Below are 16,772 nucleotides of genomic sequence, written 5' to 3'. Positions count from 1 at the left end.
TTTCCGTCACCGGGCCTTGGCCCCGGGGATCGGGGCTAGAACGTCGGATAGAGCCCTAGTCGGAGGGCAGACGGCCGGTCTCGCTGCAACCTCGCGCACACCTCCCGCATTCGCCCCTCGGAAAACCCGGTTCCATTCATAGCGAATTTGTGGGTAATGGTTGGCAACGGGGGTAATGGCGGGCGAGATGGCGTAGGGGGTCTTCTCCATGTGCCGGCGTAGGTAGTAACGACGTAGATGGCCGAGATGGTGGGGTGAGACGGCGGGGTAAGGCTACGAGGGAGTGGAGGATGGTGTAAATGTCCCAAGTATGTATGCAATGAAGAGCGTGTGGTTCGTGTGATCCGCTGTTCCTTCGGGAAACTCGAAGGTACAATATAGATAATTTGTAAATGTGCTTGCTCTATTTGTTACTTTGTTCTTTGGCTAAGGCGTTTGTGATGTGACAAGGATGCCCGGCTAGGTGGGCTGCTTGGGAGGAAGTGCCGCTGCAGGCTGACCGGGGAAGGCGGGGAGTGGATGCAGCAGTCGGGGCTTCCACGAGCAAAGTGAACCTACAAAAGACAATGACCATCAAATCTTGACGTGTCGATAAAAACATTACCGTTGTAATCTGGAAGGCACATCTGAGACTCTGTGAAGTCCTGCGGCTGAAGACTTCAAGTTGCTTGGCAACGGTTTTCCTCTCTCTCGTTGGTCTCTCACTCACAGCACTGTTTCCCAGCTCACCTGCGTCACTCGCCCAACATCGATCGACTCCTACCTCTAAAAAGTATTCGGACTCGGTGGGATCAAGATTTGCAAACAACAGCAAACAAATTACCAAACCGGACGTACCCGCCATCCTAAACATCAGACACAGCGTTGCTCCTGCTTGCGGTACCATGTCTGGCAAACGTCTAGCGACCACCGGCGATGAAACAGATGGGCCACGCCAGTTTAAGCAGACCAAGTTGAACTTCTTCACTTCTGCTCCAAAGAAGCAGCCACGAAAACCAAACGTCGCATCAGAGGAGGATAGGGCAAATACGGAGGAAGAGAAACCATCCGAGGAACACAGGCCATCCAAGACCACAGACCAAACCCCCAACACCAACACCACGCCAGACTCACCCCGCGAATCCGACCCAGAACCACCAACGTCATCACCATCGTCACCACCCACAGCGACCAACCCAACCGCACGCACCAACCCAACAACAACGGCAACAGCAACAGCAACAACACCAACAACAACAACAACAACAACAATGACCCCCACCCGACTCCGCATCACCGACCGCACCGGCGACCTGTTTGCCGCCCCCGCCAACACACTACTCATCCACGCGTGCAACACAGTCGGCTCGTGGGGCGGCGGCATCGCCCTGGCCTTCCGCAAGCTGTACCCGGCCGAGTTCCGCGTGTACCGCGCCCACTGCGCGCGCTCGTCGCCCAACCAGCTTGCCGGCACCGCGCTGCTGATTCCGCCGCAGGGTAGTGATGGTGATGGTGGTGATGGTGGTGGTGATGATGGCGGTGGTGGTGATGATGGCGGTGGTGGTGGTGGTGGTGGTAGCAGGCATTATATAGGTTGTTTGTTTACGAGTCGGCGGTATGGTGCGGCGAGGGACCCGCCGGAGAGGATTCTGAGGGCGACGGCGCCTGCGATGCGCCATCTTATGAGGTTGGTGGCGGAGGAGGAGGCGAGGGCGGGGGTGCGGATCGCGGAGGTGAGGATGTGTAGGATTAATTCGGGGTTGTTTGCTGTTCCGTGGGAGAGGAGTAAACGGGCGCTGGAGGAGATGGAGTTGGGGGATGGGGAGGTGCCGGCGTGCGCGGAGGGGGACGTTGTGGATGTTGTCGCTTGGGAGAGGGAGTAGAGTGCGAGATGGTGGCATGGTTGATACCCCGGCAGGCCTCGTGGATTTACGTACGGCAACGTAATGCGATATGAGAGCCATGTGTTGGCTGCTATGAGTAATAGTATTGTGTCTGCCTCATGTAAAAGGGGCCGCCATAAACGCCGTCCATGTGTTCATCTGTGATTAACCTAGCCCGATAACCCAACTTGACGCCATTGCTATGCACCCAAAGTCCCCTCTAAAACACCAAAGGAAAGAAAGCCCCAACAACAAAACCATCAACGAGACGACCTCATCGCGCTCCACCCTCCAGCTCCAACTCCAACTCGTCATCCCCCTCCTCCAAGTCCTCCTCCCCAATCTGCATCTGCGACATGGCCTTGCGGCCCCTCTTCGACGGCCCGCCCCTGTCGCGGTCCTTCTCGGCGGCCTTCTCCTCCTTGTCCGTATCCTTCATCAGTTGGTCTTCGATGTTGAACCCCTTGCGCGCGGCCTCGATCTCCTTCTTCTTCTCGAACATCTCCTGGATCTTGCCCATGTAGTCCGGGTTGCGCCGCATAGCAAACTCAAAGTCCTCGAACTTGACCTTCTGCCGCCCCGCGTGTTGTGCCGCCCGTGTCGCCTCGAAGCTCACTCCCTGGATGAACTCGGTCAGGATCTCGTCCAGCACGCGCACCGTCTCGTTGAGCGGCGCCCGCACGTCGCCGTGGCCGTAGAGCAGCTGCGCTACTGTGGGGATGTTAGATCACACACATGCACCCACTAGGAATGAGGGAAGAGGGGAGTGAACGTACGCTCGTTGTGGCCAAAGTTCATCTTGCCGACATTCTTGCCGGCGCGCGCACGGGGCTCCATCTTGGTGGATGTGGCAAATATCGGTGTAAGTCGTGGTTGTTTTATTGATGATGAGAATAGGTCGGGTCGAAGTTGAGTTGGAGAGACTTCGATGCCGTGTAAACTTGGCCGAGAAGGCTGAAGAGGTGAGGCTGCGAGATGGAAGAGAGCTGGACTTCCTTCCCCACAAAAATAGCAGGGTCCGCGTTGAGCCGCCCCACCGATCGTTCTTGGCAGGCCATCGCGACCAGGAAATGGAAGGTGTCAGGAACAACAGCTCTAATTTACGGTTCTTGATGAATTCAACACCGACGCCGAAAACACTAACGAATTCCAACACCATCGTCAACCGGTGATGACCAACAACCCACACATTGGATACACACCATGGTCCGTCCTCCAATCCTCTGAAAATAAACTACCACCACCAGCAGCAAACCGCGTTCCAAGCTAACACCGCCTCGCCCTCCTTTTAGACGGCCCTCTTCAATTTCACGAGCCTCCTGCTCGTCATCCTCCTCCTCGTCTGGTACGATCCCCCGCGCACATTACCGCATCCCCCGACCGTCGGCGCACAACCAACACCGCTAACCACCCCCTTTACAGCACGTGCACCTACCTCCACCAGCTCTTCCCCGCGATCCTCGACCGGAACAAGACAGGGTTAGTCCTCCATCCCACCCGCCGCCCAGGAAGATATTGGGTGGAGGGGGGTATATATCTCGATGCTGACACCACCGACAGCATCATAGGCATCTTCTGGAAGTGCGCGCGCATAGGCGAGCGGTTGAGCCCCTATATGAGTCTTTGTTGCGGCGTCATGGCGGTGAGTTACACAAGCGCTGGCTGGCACGGTGCTTCCCGGGTCAAGGGGTATGAAACGAAGGGGTGGTGTGGAGTTTGCTGACGAGGGGGACAGATCTCGATGTTCTTGGGCATGTAAGGTGGCCCCGACTAGGCGCGGACTTTGATATTACGGTGCTGTGACGATACGGGGGGACTGCTACTACAAACGAGCAAGCGGCTGGCGCGGAGTTTGGGAGTCAATTCACGGGCTTTTTTTCGGTGGGGTTGGGGGGTTGGGGAGGCGTTGGCACGGTTTGTTGTTGCCCGAGCACGACGGGAGCATGCAAGAGGGGGTTGGTTGTTTGCTCGGACGGCAACGACGGAAATGGGGGTCTGGACCTTTGATTGCGAACTCGGTTTGCCCGCATGGGCCATGGTGCTCCGCCCTCGACGGACCCGACGGATAAAGACTGCGGCTCCGGAATCAGCGCAAACACCGAACCGAACCAAACTGCCTCTATCTCAAGCCGTCGACGCCCAACTGCACCGCGCCGCCTTTCCTGACTAGAGCTCGGCTTGTTGCCTGTCCGCTTGCCTATCAATGTTACACGACTTCATTCTTCGCAACCGCCAAGCAGCCCCGCGGGGTAGGTGAAAAATCCGAGTCGGGTTTGGAGTTACGGCCATTGGGACATTTGGCCGAGTCCGTATGCCATCGGGTCGAGATATGACATGACATTGATGTGGGCGAGGTTCGGCTCATGCGCGAGGATGGCCGGGTAGGACAGGCCAGGTCAAATTCGCAGGCAGGCTGACTTGAGGGAATATGTACATATGCCGCGGGCCGCGGCCGGTTACACAGAGGACTGAGCGCGGGGCATATATTCTGCCCCCGCCATTTGCAAAGATGCGCCGGGCCGTTGAAGGAGGGGAACGTGGAAGACTTAATATCTCAGCGCTGGTCTGCCTCCCGCTCGGTTGCCTTGTTTCGGTGCTGCTGTGTTTGTCTCGATTTCATGAAGGGGACATGATGATGGGGACTTGGCCGGGACGGCAGTCTGCAATTCCGCCACCTCAACTATTTTACGGCCCAGATTCCGATGACATATTGTTTCGAGTGTCCAACCTCCGACGCGAGACGCGGACCAGACTCCCTACCCCGGACCGCCCAGGACTCTCCCAATACAGCCCAGCAAGGCGTCAAAGCGGGAACCGTGCTCATGCGATGCCGCCTCCCGGCCGGCCGGTCAGCCAGCACCATCGGCCGGGGCAGCGCAGTATAACTCGCTGCATCTACATAAATACCGTGCATTCCTGCATGTGCATATCTTTCACCGTCCGAGACCTCCCATCACATAATCATGACAGAGCATAGTTTTAGTTAGTTATACAGACGGCCCGCCGCAGGGTCGGAAGCAAAACCGCCACCACCACCGCCCACCAACACACCGGGCCGAGAGTGGCATTGTCCGACAGCCACTTCACTTCACCAGAGTCAGACACGGTCCTTCTGGAAAAGGGCCGGCGGGCGGGCGAGCGAGTAGCGCGCCAACCACGAACGCCCTTCGTTCCGTCGTCGTTGGTTAACTCCAAGCGGTTAACGTTGTGACTAACTATCCCACATCCGCGCCCACGTGCATCCAGGACAAGGGCGTTGGGTTTTGGGTCTCGGCGGCGTGGCCTCGCCAGGGAGGCAGCAGCAGCTCCTCATCTCACGCAATTCAACTTCATGGGACTAACTCGTGAACTAACGATGTCACTCACTAGTTACCGTGTGTGGTGGTGTGGTGGGTGGTGGGTGCGCGTGCACGCGCAAAATAACCAAGGGAGCAATGCAACGCCGGCGGTGGACAATGGGCGCGCGAATCTCCCCTCCCCCCTCCTCTCCTCTCCTCCAGGGCGGCGGCGGCTCTCTCCGCGTCGAGTGGACCGGGTCCGGTTGGCCGGCTTGTCGATCCCGAGACTTGGGGAGATTGGGAATTTGGGTGGTGGTGATCGACTTGACCCGCCTCCCTCGCCTCGCTTGGGGGGGGTGCAGTTCCGTTTTGCGGGCTGGTTCCGTCTGAGTTTACGGTGGCTGGGCGAGAGTGACAGCGAGAGGTGTGTGAATGTCTGGTGTGGATTTGGGCAGCACGGCAGGAGGCAGGTGGAGTCTCTTGGTTGAGTCTATTGGGTTGGCGACAATGTAAACAATTGATGTGTCGCTATCCTGGTTTTGCTGTCAGAGTTGCATGCAGCAGCAGAGCGGCGGTTGGCAGGGGCTCTGCCTGGAAACAGAGCTGCGGCTGCGACTGCGGCCGCAGTAATCTGTCTGTATACACAGTAACTACAGTGGTGTAAGGAAGAGCCTTGGGTGCTTGTGGTATCCAGCCTCAACTAGCGAGTCGTGACTGGCTGAAACGGGTCTCGCAGGATTGCTGGCTTGCTTCAGGTAGCGAAAGTCATGTGCGTATGCGGCGCTCAGGAGTTGCTGCTCGCAAGCTGTGAGAAGGTAAGCGAGAGGTGAGGCGAAAGCTTTCTTGCTTGGCTGTTGCCTCACCGCTTAGCTGAGTCCTCGGCTCGGCCCTGACTCGTTAACAGGCAGCTGAGAATGCTCCTGACAAGTGCTGACACAACGATTGGTCTGTGGACTTGTTCGAGAATATTCCGAGCGCTGTGTCTGGTTGGACAGGTCTGGTCGGAATTGGGACGATATAAACAACAAACACGGGGTTTACATGAAACAAGCACTGAGCGGGCTGCCCGTGGTGGGCGCCGAGAAACAACCGCACGACTGGCAGCGACGGGGTTGAGGCTCTCGGAGACGCCAGCCGCGATGTTACGTTGATACCTGGATTCATGCAGAGAGGATTTGTTCTGGCGAGTTTCATCCAAACACCGTGCCTCTGCCAGCCACTCTCCCATTACCCGTCGAGCCCCACAGCGAGGCGAAGAGCCTTTGTTTGAGAAGACTGGATGAAGAACATGACAACTCACCAAACTCGGACCAAATTCAGATCTGACGTTGAGATCAGCAGTTTGTAGAGGCGGGGGTGGCGAGGGGGAAATCGGCCTGGGGAGTTCCGGGTCTGTTGGTGCTAGGTTGGCATTGTTTGGCCAACGGTGAGGGAACGACTTGACTCAGGGGCAATAGCTAGTTAACAGATGTCAATGCAGAAGCGTATCGTACGGTGGGAGGTCCGCGGACTTGCTTGACAAGATGGCGATACCACCGCATCCATGTCTGTCTCTCGCGCTCTGAAGCTGCCCGGGCGTCGAACCTTTTTCAAGGGGCAGCTTTCGAGATCTCGGCATGTTGGTTAGAAGAGTGCTCAGGTGGCAAGCAGGCAAACCCAATGACCGCTGCATTCTGTTCTTTCATCACGATGATGACTCGTGAGGTCGAATGTACAAGTACATTGAGGGTGCATTGATCCAGGATGTGTATTGTATGGTGTGTACATATACATACATACCACAGTACGAAGTACATGGTCAACCGAAGCTTTGACACGCTTCTTCCCAAGCGCAAGCCGTCGACCAGTGCTGCCAGCAAAAACAGCCTCGGCCCGATTTTGTTTGCTCCGAGACGGCGCCTCTGGCGTGGTGGCACCATAACGTATGAGACGCTCATGATAATATGCCAGTGCTGCCGAACGCGGCGATGGCAAACGCAAGAGCGCTTGTGTCAGCTTTGAGTGGTCAACAGGTCGGCAGAGAGGTGGATAGAAGCCCCGGTGAAGACTGTGTATGCAAGGTAAATGCAATGCAGGCCGGTGTTGCTAACCGCCACCACCGTCGCCCCGATGCCCGAGTCCGCTGCCCTTTGGGGCCGTGGCAAGCTGCACCGTGACGGAGCGGCGACGTGGGCGAGTTAGCGATGGCGGGTTTCACATGATTGATGTGGGAGGGGATTCAGAGGACCTCGTGCCGTCTTGCTGCTGCAGGCCCTTCACCGCCCTACTGCGAGGCGAGGGGTCATGCGGCGACTCTTTAACTACTGCGTATACATATTAATTAGTTGGATGGAGTGAACACAGATGGGTGGTGTTGGTTAACAAACTCGCACAAGAGGAGACATGCTTCGAGCATGCCTCTTGTGGTGTCGACTTATCACACACGAAGATCACTCATCTCCCAGGTCATCGCGTGCCCCTTCTCCGGGGCCGTCCCGAGCCCCTGGCAGCCCCGACCACGACCCCCGGCAGCCTCGGGATGGTGAATGGTTGGATGGTGAGATGGTGGGATGGTGCAATCGCTAAAATGGCCGCCAATCTCGCCAACCTTGGCGACCCGCGGGCCACATGGCCGCGCTGGGATCTGGATCCGCCCGTCTGGAAATCATCCGGGTTTTGAAGAAATCGCTAACGGCTTTTGCTCCTTCTGCTCGTCTGCCCGGGCTCGGTGCGAGGTTGCGATGGGGTTTGCATTCGTTTGTTTCAGGTCGATTGTTATGTTTCGATAGGTAAGGTACTGGTATTCGTAGATAGATTGCAGTTGTTTGGGAAAGTCACGGCAGAGGCGGGGCACTGGGAATTGTTCCCTGTTTGGGGCTTCAAGCGTGCGGCTGAGGCACTGGTGCTGGTGAGTTGGAGTCTGAGTGCAGGGCGAACAGATTGGGGACGGCAAGTACCATCCATGGGGCACCAACCTCTCCCTCAGCACAACCTTAACCGTGCACCAAGTCACCGAGCTCGCCGATACCAACCTGCGAGCCAAGCCAGAGCTGCACCATATTACCGGGAATCGTGCCGAGTAACGCACGACAACTGGCGACGGGGACCGCTTAAACCTCCTAGCGTCGTGGACCGCCCGACTTTCCTCGCGTCGCTCATGCCGTCGCGTCACTGATCTGCAACTAACTCGCCGACAGGAGCAACAAGAAACACACCCACGCCCGAGTCTGGCTCGAACCTCGTGTAACTATGTACAGAGTTATTGTTCCTGGCGGCCGAGACACGGCCTCGGAGTACAGGATCGTGGGGCGAGGCTTGCAGTGGCTGGAGTCAGCGTGCGGGATGATTCCAGTGGGCCGGAACCCCTAAAAGCTGGTACCTACCTAGGCAGTTATTAGTTAGTTAACTAGCTCAACTTGTCTCTCTCTCTCTCTCGCCTCGACCCGTGCGATCCGTAATGGGAATTCCGCATTGATGAGACCCCCATTCCCTGACGGCCTGGTAATTGCGATGTTGCTTCTCGCTCGAGCAGTCGAGGGGGCTCGAATGGCGCGGCAGAGCACTGAGGTGCATGATTAGCCGCTCGCCCTCTGCAGCTCTTCATTCAGCGTGCATTGGATGTCCAAGGCGTCGAGGGCAGTCATCGGAGAGCCCTTCTCCACCAGGGTCTCGTCATGCTTCTTGCCATCCGCGGCCATCCCGACGGCAACGTGGATACGAGCCCGCGAGAGTCCCTCCACCCCACCGCCAAAATCCGGAGGGCCAAGGGAGAACGAGCCAGCCATGCCGAGTTGGGATGTTGGCACGATTTGATGTTCAAAAAATCGTCGATCGCATCCACGATGATCAGGCGAGCGATACTCCACCCCCTTGGCCAAGAGACAGCTGCCGGCGCGAGAACCGGCTCGTGCTTTTGATAGTGAGGCAATGGACGGCGATACTTCGTACTTTGTCGCCCGCTTTCGTGACTTTGTTGCCGCGAACTCCGTCCTCCCTCCTCCCTCCCCACTGCTCCCCCATCAAGGCTCCAAAGGGAGCCCGCAGAGGATCGGATCGACATGGACCGACTCCAAGGTTGATCAACAAAGCTCGAGCCGCGCGCGGCGCTTTGGCGCACACCCGTCCTGGACGATGGATGACATGACATGAGCAGCAGCCCGAGCGTGGCACTCGAACTCGCCGTGACTCGCCGTGACTCGCCGTCCAACTACAGCAACAGGCTAATCCCGACCGTCGCCGCGACTCTCCGCCGAGTACAGAATAGAAACGTTTCAAAACGCTGACCAAAAGCTGCGTGTTGCCGCAGCGCAACCTGCCGTATGCAACCCTGCCCGCCCATCAGGCGTTTCCACCCAAGGGGCGAGGACGAGGGCAAGGCAATGAATCATGCCCCGACAGCGCATAGACAAGGAGACGAAGCACGGCCAACTCGACGAGTCCAGCAGCAAGCTGCCCGTTTCATGGATGCCCAGCCTGCGGGCCAGCAATTAGCGATGGTGAGGTGTGTGGACTGTCCGCGACTGTTGTATGGTGAACAAAGCGTGTGCTGCTTTTTCTTTGGTGTTGCGTGTTTGCTCCCTCCACCGTGCTGACCGCCAGCCAAACCCAAACTTGGCCACGGTGAGCGAGTCGCATCCCGAGTAACCCGCTGCGAGGTGACATGCAAGAGATAATTACGACGTCGCCACCCCCCACGTCTCGCTGCCTGACTGCGAGATGATGATGATGATGGTAGGTAATCTGCAACTCGCTTTGCTTTCCTCCTCCCGCTATCGGCTCGCCCGTCTTTTGGAAATCGCAGCTGGAAAGCGAAAAAACGAAAAAGAGAGCGGCCATGCTGCCGGTCGTGGTGGCATTTGAGCGGGCTCGGGAGGCATCACAATTTACCACCCAATTCCCCGTACCGGTACAAAGGTAAGGTACCTTTTTCTTTCGGTGTGCCCAGAACAGCAACCTGCATCTCGAGGCGAAGGCAGTGCCTGGCGTGAATTCCGTCCGAATGTGGGGTCTTGTCCTGGTACCACTTTTTTTATTTTGTTTTTTTTTCGTCCGTGGGTGGAGGGGGTGACTGTATCAATCCTGGCCTCTTTTCTTGGCTTCCGATCCATGACTGTGCGGTGCGCTGGCACAAAACTCTTCCTGCCCAAAAAGCAGTGCTGCAGTGCTGCCGCTTGAAGGGGACGCTGGGGCATTGGGGCACGCACACACCCTGCGCCGGCAACGGCTTGTTGCTCCCAAACAGCGCCCCCTCCCAGCGCGACCCAGCGACCCACAACCATGTTCCAGAGGGCAGCTGATGGCGGTGGCATGGCATGGCACGCCCCTGCTTCCTTTCTCTGGGTCCCTTTCATCCACATCCCATCCAGGCATCCTGGTCCCTCCTTTTGCCATCCCTTTGCCGTGTATTGAATAATAACTGACGCCGCACCCACTGGGCACGCCACTCATTTTCTGGTTTTTCTTTCTCGTTCCTTCTCCTGCTCCTTCTTATTCATCATAATCATTCATGATTGTGGTCTCTGCCACACCCGCTGCTTGTTCATCACCCCTCGCCAGTGCCCGACCTCGCATCCATCCCAATCGACCCTGTCTGCATCGGGCCTGCCTCACCGCCGATACACCCTACGGTCTCCATCGTAACCCTTGAACTTGATCTTCGGGACTTCACCGCAAACCACTATCGACCTAGAGCTCCTTCCTGTTGTGTCTTGAGCTCGTTCCTTTTTCAACTCGGAAACACAACACCCTCACCTTCGGAACACCCTTCTCGCAACATCGACGCTCCTTCAGCTCGGTACTTTTGTTGTTCGACGCATAGTGCTGCGAGTTCCCGTCAGTACTCCAAGAGATACCTCTTTTGAGACAGGCCGCCGGAAATATTGCAGGTAAGTCAACCACTCGCTGGCTTGCCGCCTTGCACCAACGCCCATTCATACACCACACACCACACACACCACACACCACACACCACATGAATCCCCGTCCACTACTGCCCCTCGAGAATATCCCCCCCCCCCCCCCCCCCCCCCCCCCCCCTCTCAACCACAGCCCGGCTGCGGCTACAGTGCTTCATGCGGCCAGCCGCTCTCACGAGACCTTGTCTCCGGATTGTGTTGCCCACCGCTTTGTTTGCCCCTGCACCTTTCCCGTCTCATTCCCCGTTCAAGGTCTTTGCATTGGTGCTGACCAGGGGCCTTTCAGCTCCCATTCGTCTCTTTATATACGCCAGGGAGCCAACCTACTTTCCCGCTCGTGCCGACCTTCCTGCTCCCGGATCATCCTTCGAGCACCAACGTTCGATCGACGCAATCCGATTCCCAGCCACGGACCGACACAACTAACTTCACCTTGAAAATGAGTGATCAAGGTGCCGGCGGGGGGAATGTCGACTCACAGGAGACAGGATTCTGGGGAGGAGCCGATACCCACCGAAACCGCCCCGGAAACACGGGCGCCGCCTGCCGAATCAGAGAAGGTTGAGCTGTCTCGGCCGCCACAAGACCTGCCCAGGGGATCTCGGAAGCTCAGTCAGAGTGCATCAGAGCGGGGCACGCGGGTAGTCACCCCTACGCAGGGGCTTTCGAGGAATCCGTCCACATGCTCAAACAACAGCGCGAGCGCGAGGCCGCAAGCGGAATACCTCCCCGCACGCACACCAGGACTGGAACAGCGCCCGCCACCGCCCACATCTCAGCCCAGCCTACCTGAGAGCTTCCAGCTTGAGCCCCCAGTCACCAAGGCGACCCTCAGCGAACTGGACGTACAGAAGATTGTACACAACCCCAAGCTTCGTCACGATATCAACTTTGATCCCGAATTGCACTTCAGGCCGAATCTGGATGGCGACAAGGGGAGGAGGAAGCAAGAAAAGGCCAATCAGTTCTGGAACGCCCTGTATGACCAGCTGGTCCTGTTTGTCATGGACAGGGAGACGTTCCACGCGAGGTACGGCCACGGGGATTGGTGCCTTCCGGTGCTGCTCAGGGCAGTTAGGGAAATCATCGAGACGTTGGTGCCGCAGCGGGATCGGAATCTCCTCAACGAGGGGTTGAACGTGGACCTGCTGATGCAACAGTTTAACCGGGGCGTCGCTGATCTCGAGAAGCTGGCGTCTTGGTTGGCAAGCGTTCTCAAGCTCCACTGCGCCCCAATGCGCGACGAGTGGGTCGACGAGATGTACCAGGAGCTGAGCAACGGGAACCGCAACAACGACATGACGGAGCTGGTCAAGGGGATGCGCAGCCTGCTCAGCGTGCTGGAGGCCATGAAGCTCGACGTTGCGAACCACCAGATCCGGTGCCTGCGCCCGGTGCTCATTGAGGATACCGTCCACTTTGAGCAGCGCTTCTTCGTGAGGAAGATGGAGTCACGGAAGCTGAGCATCGCGCCGTCCAGGTTGTGGTACCGGGCAGCCCTCGAGTTCACCGAGCGGCTGTACGAGGGCGCCCCCATGCCTTACCTGGCCGCGTTTGGCGAGATGTCTGTCTTCTTCGAGGCTCTCTCGAGGCTCGTTCTCCCGTCGACCTGCCACAAGGCGGTCCCGCCCACGTTCGTCTTCGACGACGACCGGATCCTCAAGCTTCGCTCCGATTTGCACGACAGCATCTGCCTGGAGGTCTGCATGCGAAAGTTCGAGGAGCTGGAGCGCCTGTCGAGGGCGACACAGATGTGCCTCCGGGTTCCGTCGTACGTCAACGAGGACTTGACCAACAACCGGTCCTCGGGCGACTTCAACTTCATGGCCGCCGGCACATCCCGCCCCACTAGCCTGGCCTTCAGCGACGGCAGCTCCAACTTCTCGTCGCCCCGGAATTCGGGCGGTCTCTTCGCACAGCCCGCCTCGGACTCGGCCGACTCTCGTTCCCGGGGGTCGGAGCTCTACAGCTCGCTCCTCGCTCTCCTTCACACCGCGCCCAGCGCCTGCAGCCCCGCCGAGCGGTGGCAGGGCCTCGTGGGGCCGATGGCCCTGCAGATCCTGCGTTACGCCAACGCGCCTCCCTCGTTGCCCGGATTCGAGAATCAGCTAGCGGCGTGCCTGGGCGATATGAACTCGGACCTATTCCGCGAGGTCGAGTCGCACTTCCAGCAGCGGCTGATTTCCGAGACGGCGCGCCGTGTCGTCGAGCTCAAGGGCTTGTCGGGCGTTGCCCTGTTCTCGCACGCGACCGCGGGACGCGGCCACACCTGCCGCCACATGGACTCTCGGAGGAGTGACAACGGCCAGCGCGCCAGCGGCCTGCTCGGTGGTGACGCCCCGCGCGAGCCCCGCGATGATGCCTGCGTCGACGATATGGCGCTCCGGCTCGCGCACATGGGGGTGCTGCACTGGCGCGTGTGGGCGCCGATTGCGTACGAGGGCGATATCGAGAGCGAGTTGAGCGCCATGCAAAACTCGATGATCTAAAACCGCGACGGGCTCCGACAACCTCCACCCACAACCACCACTTATGATTCTTCGACAACTGGCCAGTGTTTCATCCTCGCGGGCATGAAACGGTCTTTTGCAACCACTACTACCTACCTATTTAATCATGGCCCTCGGGCACGCGGAGAAACTGGGTTACCGCATCTGCTCAGGAGCTCAGCTCTGCACGCTCACTCGCTTCCATACATACCCCTTTCGCCTTGTCTCTCATTACTACTATCTCTCTCTCTCTCTCTCTTATCAATCATCATCGGAATACCCGTACCATACCCATACTTCACTCATCTACGAAGTTTAATCTGCATTTTCTTTCTCGAGGTCCGCATACCCACCCATTCTGGTGTTGTCTTTGTTTTCTTTTGCATTTTCTTTAGCGCCAGATGGGAGGCTCGAGATAAGAACACGGCGTCTTACCTGGTTTTGGAATTGGGTTTAGTTTTGCGAGCACACGGCATGGCGTTCTCTTTGCATTTCTCTTCCCTTTTGTCTTTGGGGCGGTCTCAAAGACAGGGAGGATGACGGGCGGGTGGAGAGGCAACAGTGGGTTTATTGACTTCAGGTGGCTGCTTCGTTGGTTGGTTGGTTGAGTCTTTATTCCCGAGTCCTTGTTTGAGTTGGCTGTCTGTCTGCCCTGATATACCAACATTGGTATTGGCATGGCGAGACTGGGGAGGAGGAAAGGCAAAGGAAGGGAACCGGGAGGGAAGGAGTGCAATAGAACGATGGCTTTCGCTGAAATTAGACGGTTTGGTTTGGGGTTTGACTTTGGGATTGGCTTAGCTTTCACTTTGAGTCTATTTGATATACTAGACAGAAAAGAGAAAGAATGGGAAATATACCCATGCCCCGGTGGTCGGGCCACCGGGCAGACTGAACTACAATATCAAAGTCTTTGGGCAATAACTCTCGTGCAAAATGTGCTGCGTGTGTGACCAAGACTTATTTATTCGCTAACTTCACTTTGACTCTACAAACCTATCAATACTAAGCTAGTTGATACGTCCTGAGTTACCGTATGCTTCCGCTTCAACTAAACTACCTCATACCTGTATCTTCCCTCCCCCCTTCATGAAAGCGGCTGTGGTTGTTTCACCATAGCCGGGTAAACAAAGTAGCAACCAACAACCACGACAAACTAACTTAACTAGACTGCGCATGACAAATGTTCCTCGAATGAGGCTTCTCAAAACTCACAACGCCTTATTCGTACAGGGCACCTTAATTGGCTGCGGCATCAACCCCGGAGCTACCCGTTTGTTTCGTTTGCTGAACTCCGTCCTCCCCGCCTTGTTGTTTCATCCCAAGCAAGAAACACGGCGCAAGAAGAGGCTCGTACGTGAGTTGTATTATGAATGCTGCTGCAGTGAGGCGTGAAGAATCCCTCCGGCCTACTAAACCGCGGTCGTATCGTATGTATCATATTGTACATACAGTTCTCACCCGCTTCCGATACAACAGCCATTGGGTTTATAGCGAGCGGGGGGGCAATGTGAAATGGAATCATTCTCGTTCGTACTCGCCTGTAGTGTGTACGCTGAGACGGACTTGGTAATACGGAGACCTAAATTGTTTCATGGTGGGGACTTTGTAAGCTATTGGCGTGAGGCACGGAAGCGTACCGGGGGGAGGGCGTGGTGTTGTGTTGTGTTGTGTTTGACGTGAGCTTGTTGCCGCTGACTGACTGACTGGCTGACTGTTTGGTATTACACACATGACCGTTCGGAAGCAGTAACCACCTACTAATCTTTGTCGGGCTTAAGGTCGGGGAGGTGTTGCAAGACTGTTCTGACATGCATGGCTGTGTTGTTTCGCTCTGCCGTCTCAGTGCAGAGGGATTCGGCTTCTGCGTCCGGGGAGCGCAATCGCTTACTGGGGCCTGGGACGTGGGCACTTCTTATTTGTGCCTTTGCGAGTGATGCGGAACTTTGTTCCTGGGATGCCGGTCGTGGATCCAGACTCCAGAATGTTGAAACGCGGCTATGGCGTCTAGGTGCTGCGAGTGTGCGGCGTGGGAGGGGGGGGTTGGGGCAGATCTGGTTCCATTCTTGGGGGCTATTTTAGGTTTTCCTGGGTCCCGGGCGAGTGGCTGAGTGGGGAATAGGATCGTGGGGATATGAGTTGGCTAGGCATTAACAACAAAAAGGTGTATTGTGTTTTGGCCCCATTGAGATCGTCGACGCGCATAGGGAGGTTGGTGGTGGTTGGTGATGCTTGCTCTCCTGGGAATAGAAACCATCCGGCCGGCGGCGGAAATAGAAACGGCTCCTATCGTGGCCCCCAAACACTCGATCGGCGTCGGCACGGAAAGGAAGGAAAGGAAGAAAGTCCCAAGGTCAAAGGGGTTCGGATGAGGCGAAGCTGGTGGTGGTGGTGGTGTTTTTACCCCTGAATCCCGACGGTCGGTGTTCGCCGGGCATCCACCCTAAGCCCGCCCGGATTTTAAATCTCGGGTTACACGACATGCAAGCGCCGGACCGGCCGAGGAACGGAGGTGTAAGTGCCGAGATCTGGTAGAGGGTGAGCGTAACGGGGTGGCCGTATCAAGCCCGACTCCGCCGTCCACGCCTGGCGGAGTATTTTCCTCAGCGCACCGGCTTTCAGCTGGGGCGATGATGCCCCCGTCTTCATCACATCATCGAGCATCCGTTTTGTACTGGTACTCTATCCGATGATGGCCGTTGTAACTCTCGCCGTAGATCCCAGACAGGAAAGTCCATCAGGAGAGGCACGCGAGGTGTGGTAACACCAGATCGAGAACCCACTCTCCCACGTTGCCGAGTCAAGATAGGTAGCGAGGGCGTGATAGCTGACGATAACTGGCCCGTTTCTGTGCGAGAAGTGCACCTTTAATCCCTCCCCCACCACACCAAGGACCTATCAGACAGCCACAACCTGTTACCCGGGTTGCCCGGGTTGGGCGTCAGGCTCTTGGATACACCCAAACGGAACCTCTGCTGTGTACATACATAGCACACTCAACCCTATGTAGGTACTGTACCTACCAATAGTTTCCCTTGTAACTCCTAAAATACAGTTCCCAGAACAAGACCGGGAGGAGACCTGGAGCCCACGCAGCCAACCCCACGAAACAACCCCACGAAATATCATTTCCCAGAAGAAGGCATCCCGTCCGGAGATAACCGAATGCGGCATTTTAACCCCCCACGCCCAGGACAACAACACCCTTCCTCACCGAAGCAAGTCAGCTGTTGTCTGTGTACATATGTA

General features: G+C 57.1%; 5 protein-coding genes across 5 annotated transcripts; 4 read left to right on the top strand and 1 right to left on the bottom strand.

Annotated features, from left to right (window-relative positions):
- The first annotated feature begins 547 nt into the window (after window positions 1-547).
- Window positions 548-1,963, top strand: B0H64DRAFT_135361 (uncharacterized protein). The gene has a single exon (XM_062798198.1). The coding sequence runs from the start codon at window positions 885-887 to the stop codon at window positions 1,860-1,862; it is 978 nt and encodes a 325-aa protein (XP_062661488.1). The 5' UTR covers window positions 548-884; the 3' UTR covers window positions 1,863-1,963.
- B0H64DRAFT_340005 (transcription initiation factor IID, 18kD subunit-domain-containing protein) lies at window positions 1,945-2,822 on the bottom strand. The gene is made up of 2 exons (XM_062801220.1): window positions 2,639-2,822; window positions 1,945-2,573 (listed from the first exon to the last, which is right to left on the bottom strand). The coding sequence occupies exons 1-2, from the start codon at window positions 2,697-2,699 to the stop codon at window positions 2,137-2,139; spliced, it is 498 nt and encodes a 165-aa protein (XP_062661487.1). The 5' UTR covers window positions 2,700-2,822; the 3' UTR covers window positions 1,945-2,136.
- A 57-nt stretch (window positions 2,823-2,879) lies between these two features.
- On the top strand, window positions 2,880-3,609 carry B0H64DRAFT_135215 (uncharacterized protein). Its single transcript, XM_062798196.1, has 4 exons — window positions 2,880-3,068; window positions 3,155-3,207; window positions 3,285-3,341; window positions 3,423-3,609. Exons 1-4 carry the CDS (start codon window positions 3,066-3,068, stop codon window positions 3,583-3,585), a joined length of 276 nt encoding a protein of 91 aa, XP_062661486.1. The 5' UTR covers window positions 2,880-3,065; the 3' UTR covers window positions 3,586-3,609.
- A 482-nt stretch (window positions 3,610-4,091) lies between these two features.
- B0H64DRAFT_135261 (uncharacterized protein) lies at window positions 4,092-5,016 on the top strand. The gene has a single exon (XM_062798197.1). It carries the CDS (start codon window positions 4,291-4,293, stop codon window positions 4,837-4,839), a length of 549 nt encoding a protein of 182 aa, XP_062661485.1. The 5' UTR covers window positions 4,092-4,290; the 3' UTR covers window positions 4,840-5,016.
- Window positions 5,017-11,501: 6,485 nt separating this feature from the next.
- On the top strand, window positions 11,502-13,523 carry B0H64DRAFT_416807 (T-complex protein 11-domain-containing protein; the record flags this gene model as incomplete). Its single annotated transcript, XM_062805195.1, has 1 exon — window positions 11,502-13,523. One exon carries the CDS (start codon window positions 11,502-11,504, stop codon window positions 13,521-13,523), a length of 2,022 nt encoding a protein of 673 aa, XP_062661484.1.
- Window positions 13,524-16,772: the final 3,249 nt, after the last annotated feature.

The sequence above is a fragment of the Chaetomium fimeti genome (genome assembly GCF_033439085.1).
Source record: "Chaetomium fimeti strain CBS 168.71 chromosome Unknown B0H64scaffold_3, whole genome shotgun sequence".
NCBI lineage: Eukaryota > Fungi > Ascomycota > Sordariomycetes > Sordariales > Chaetomiaceae > Chaetomium > Chaetomium fimeti.
This window is presented reverse-complemented; position numbering and strand designations above follow the sequence as displayed.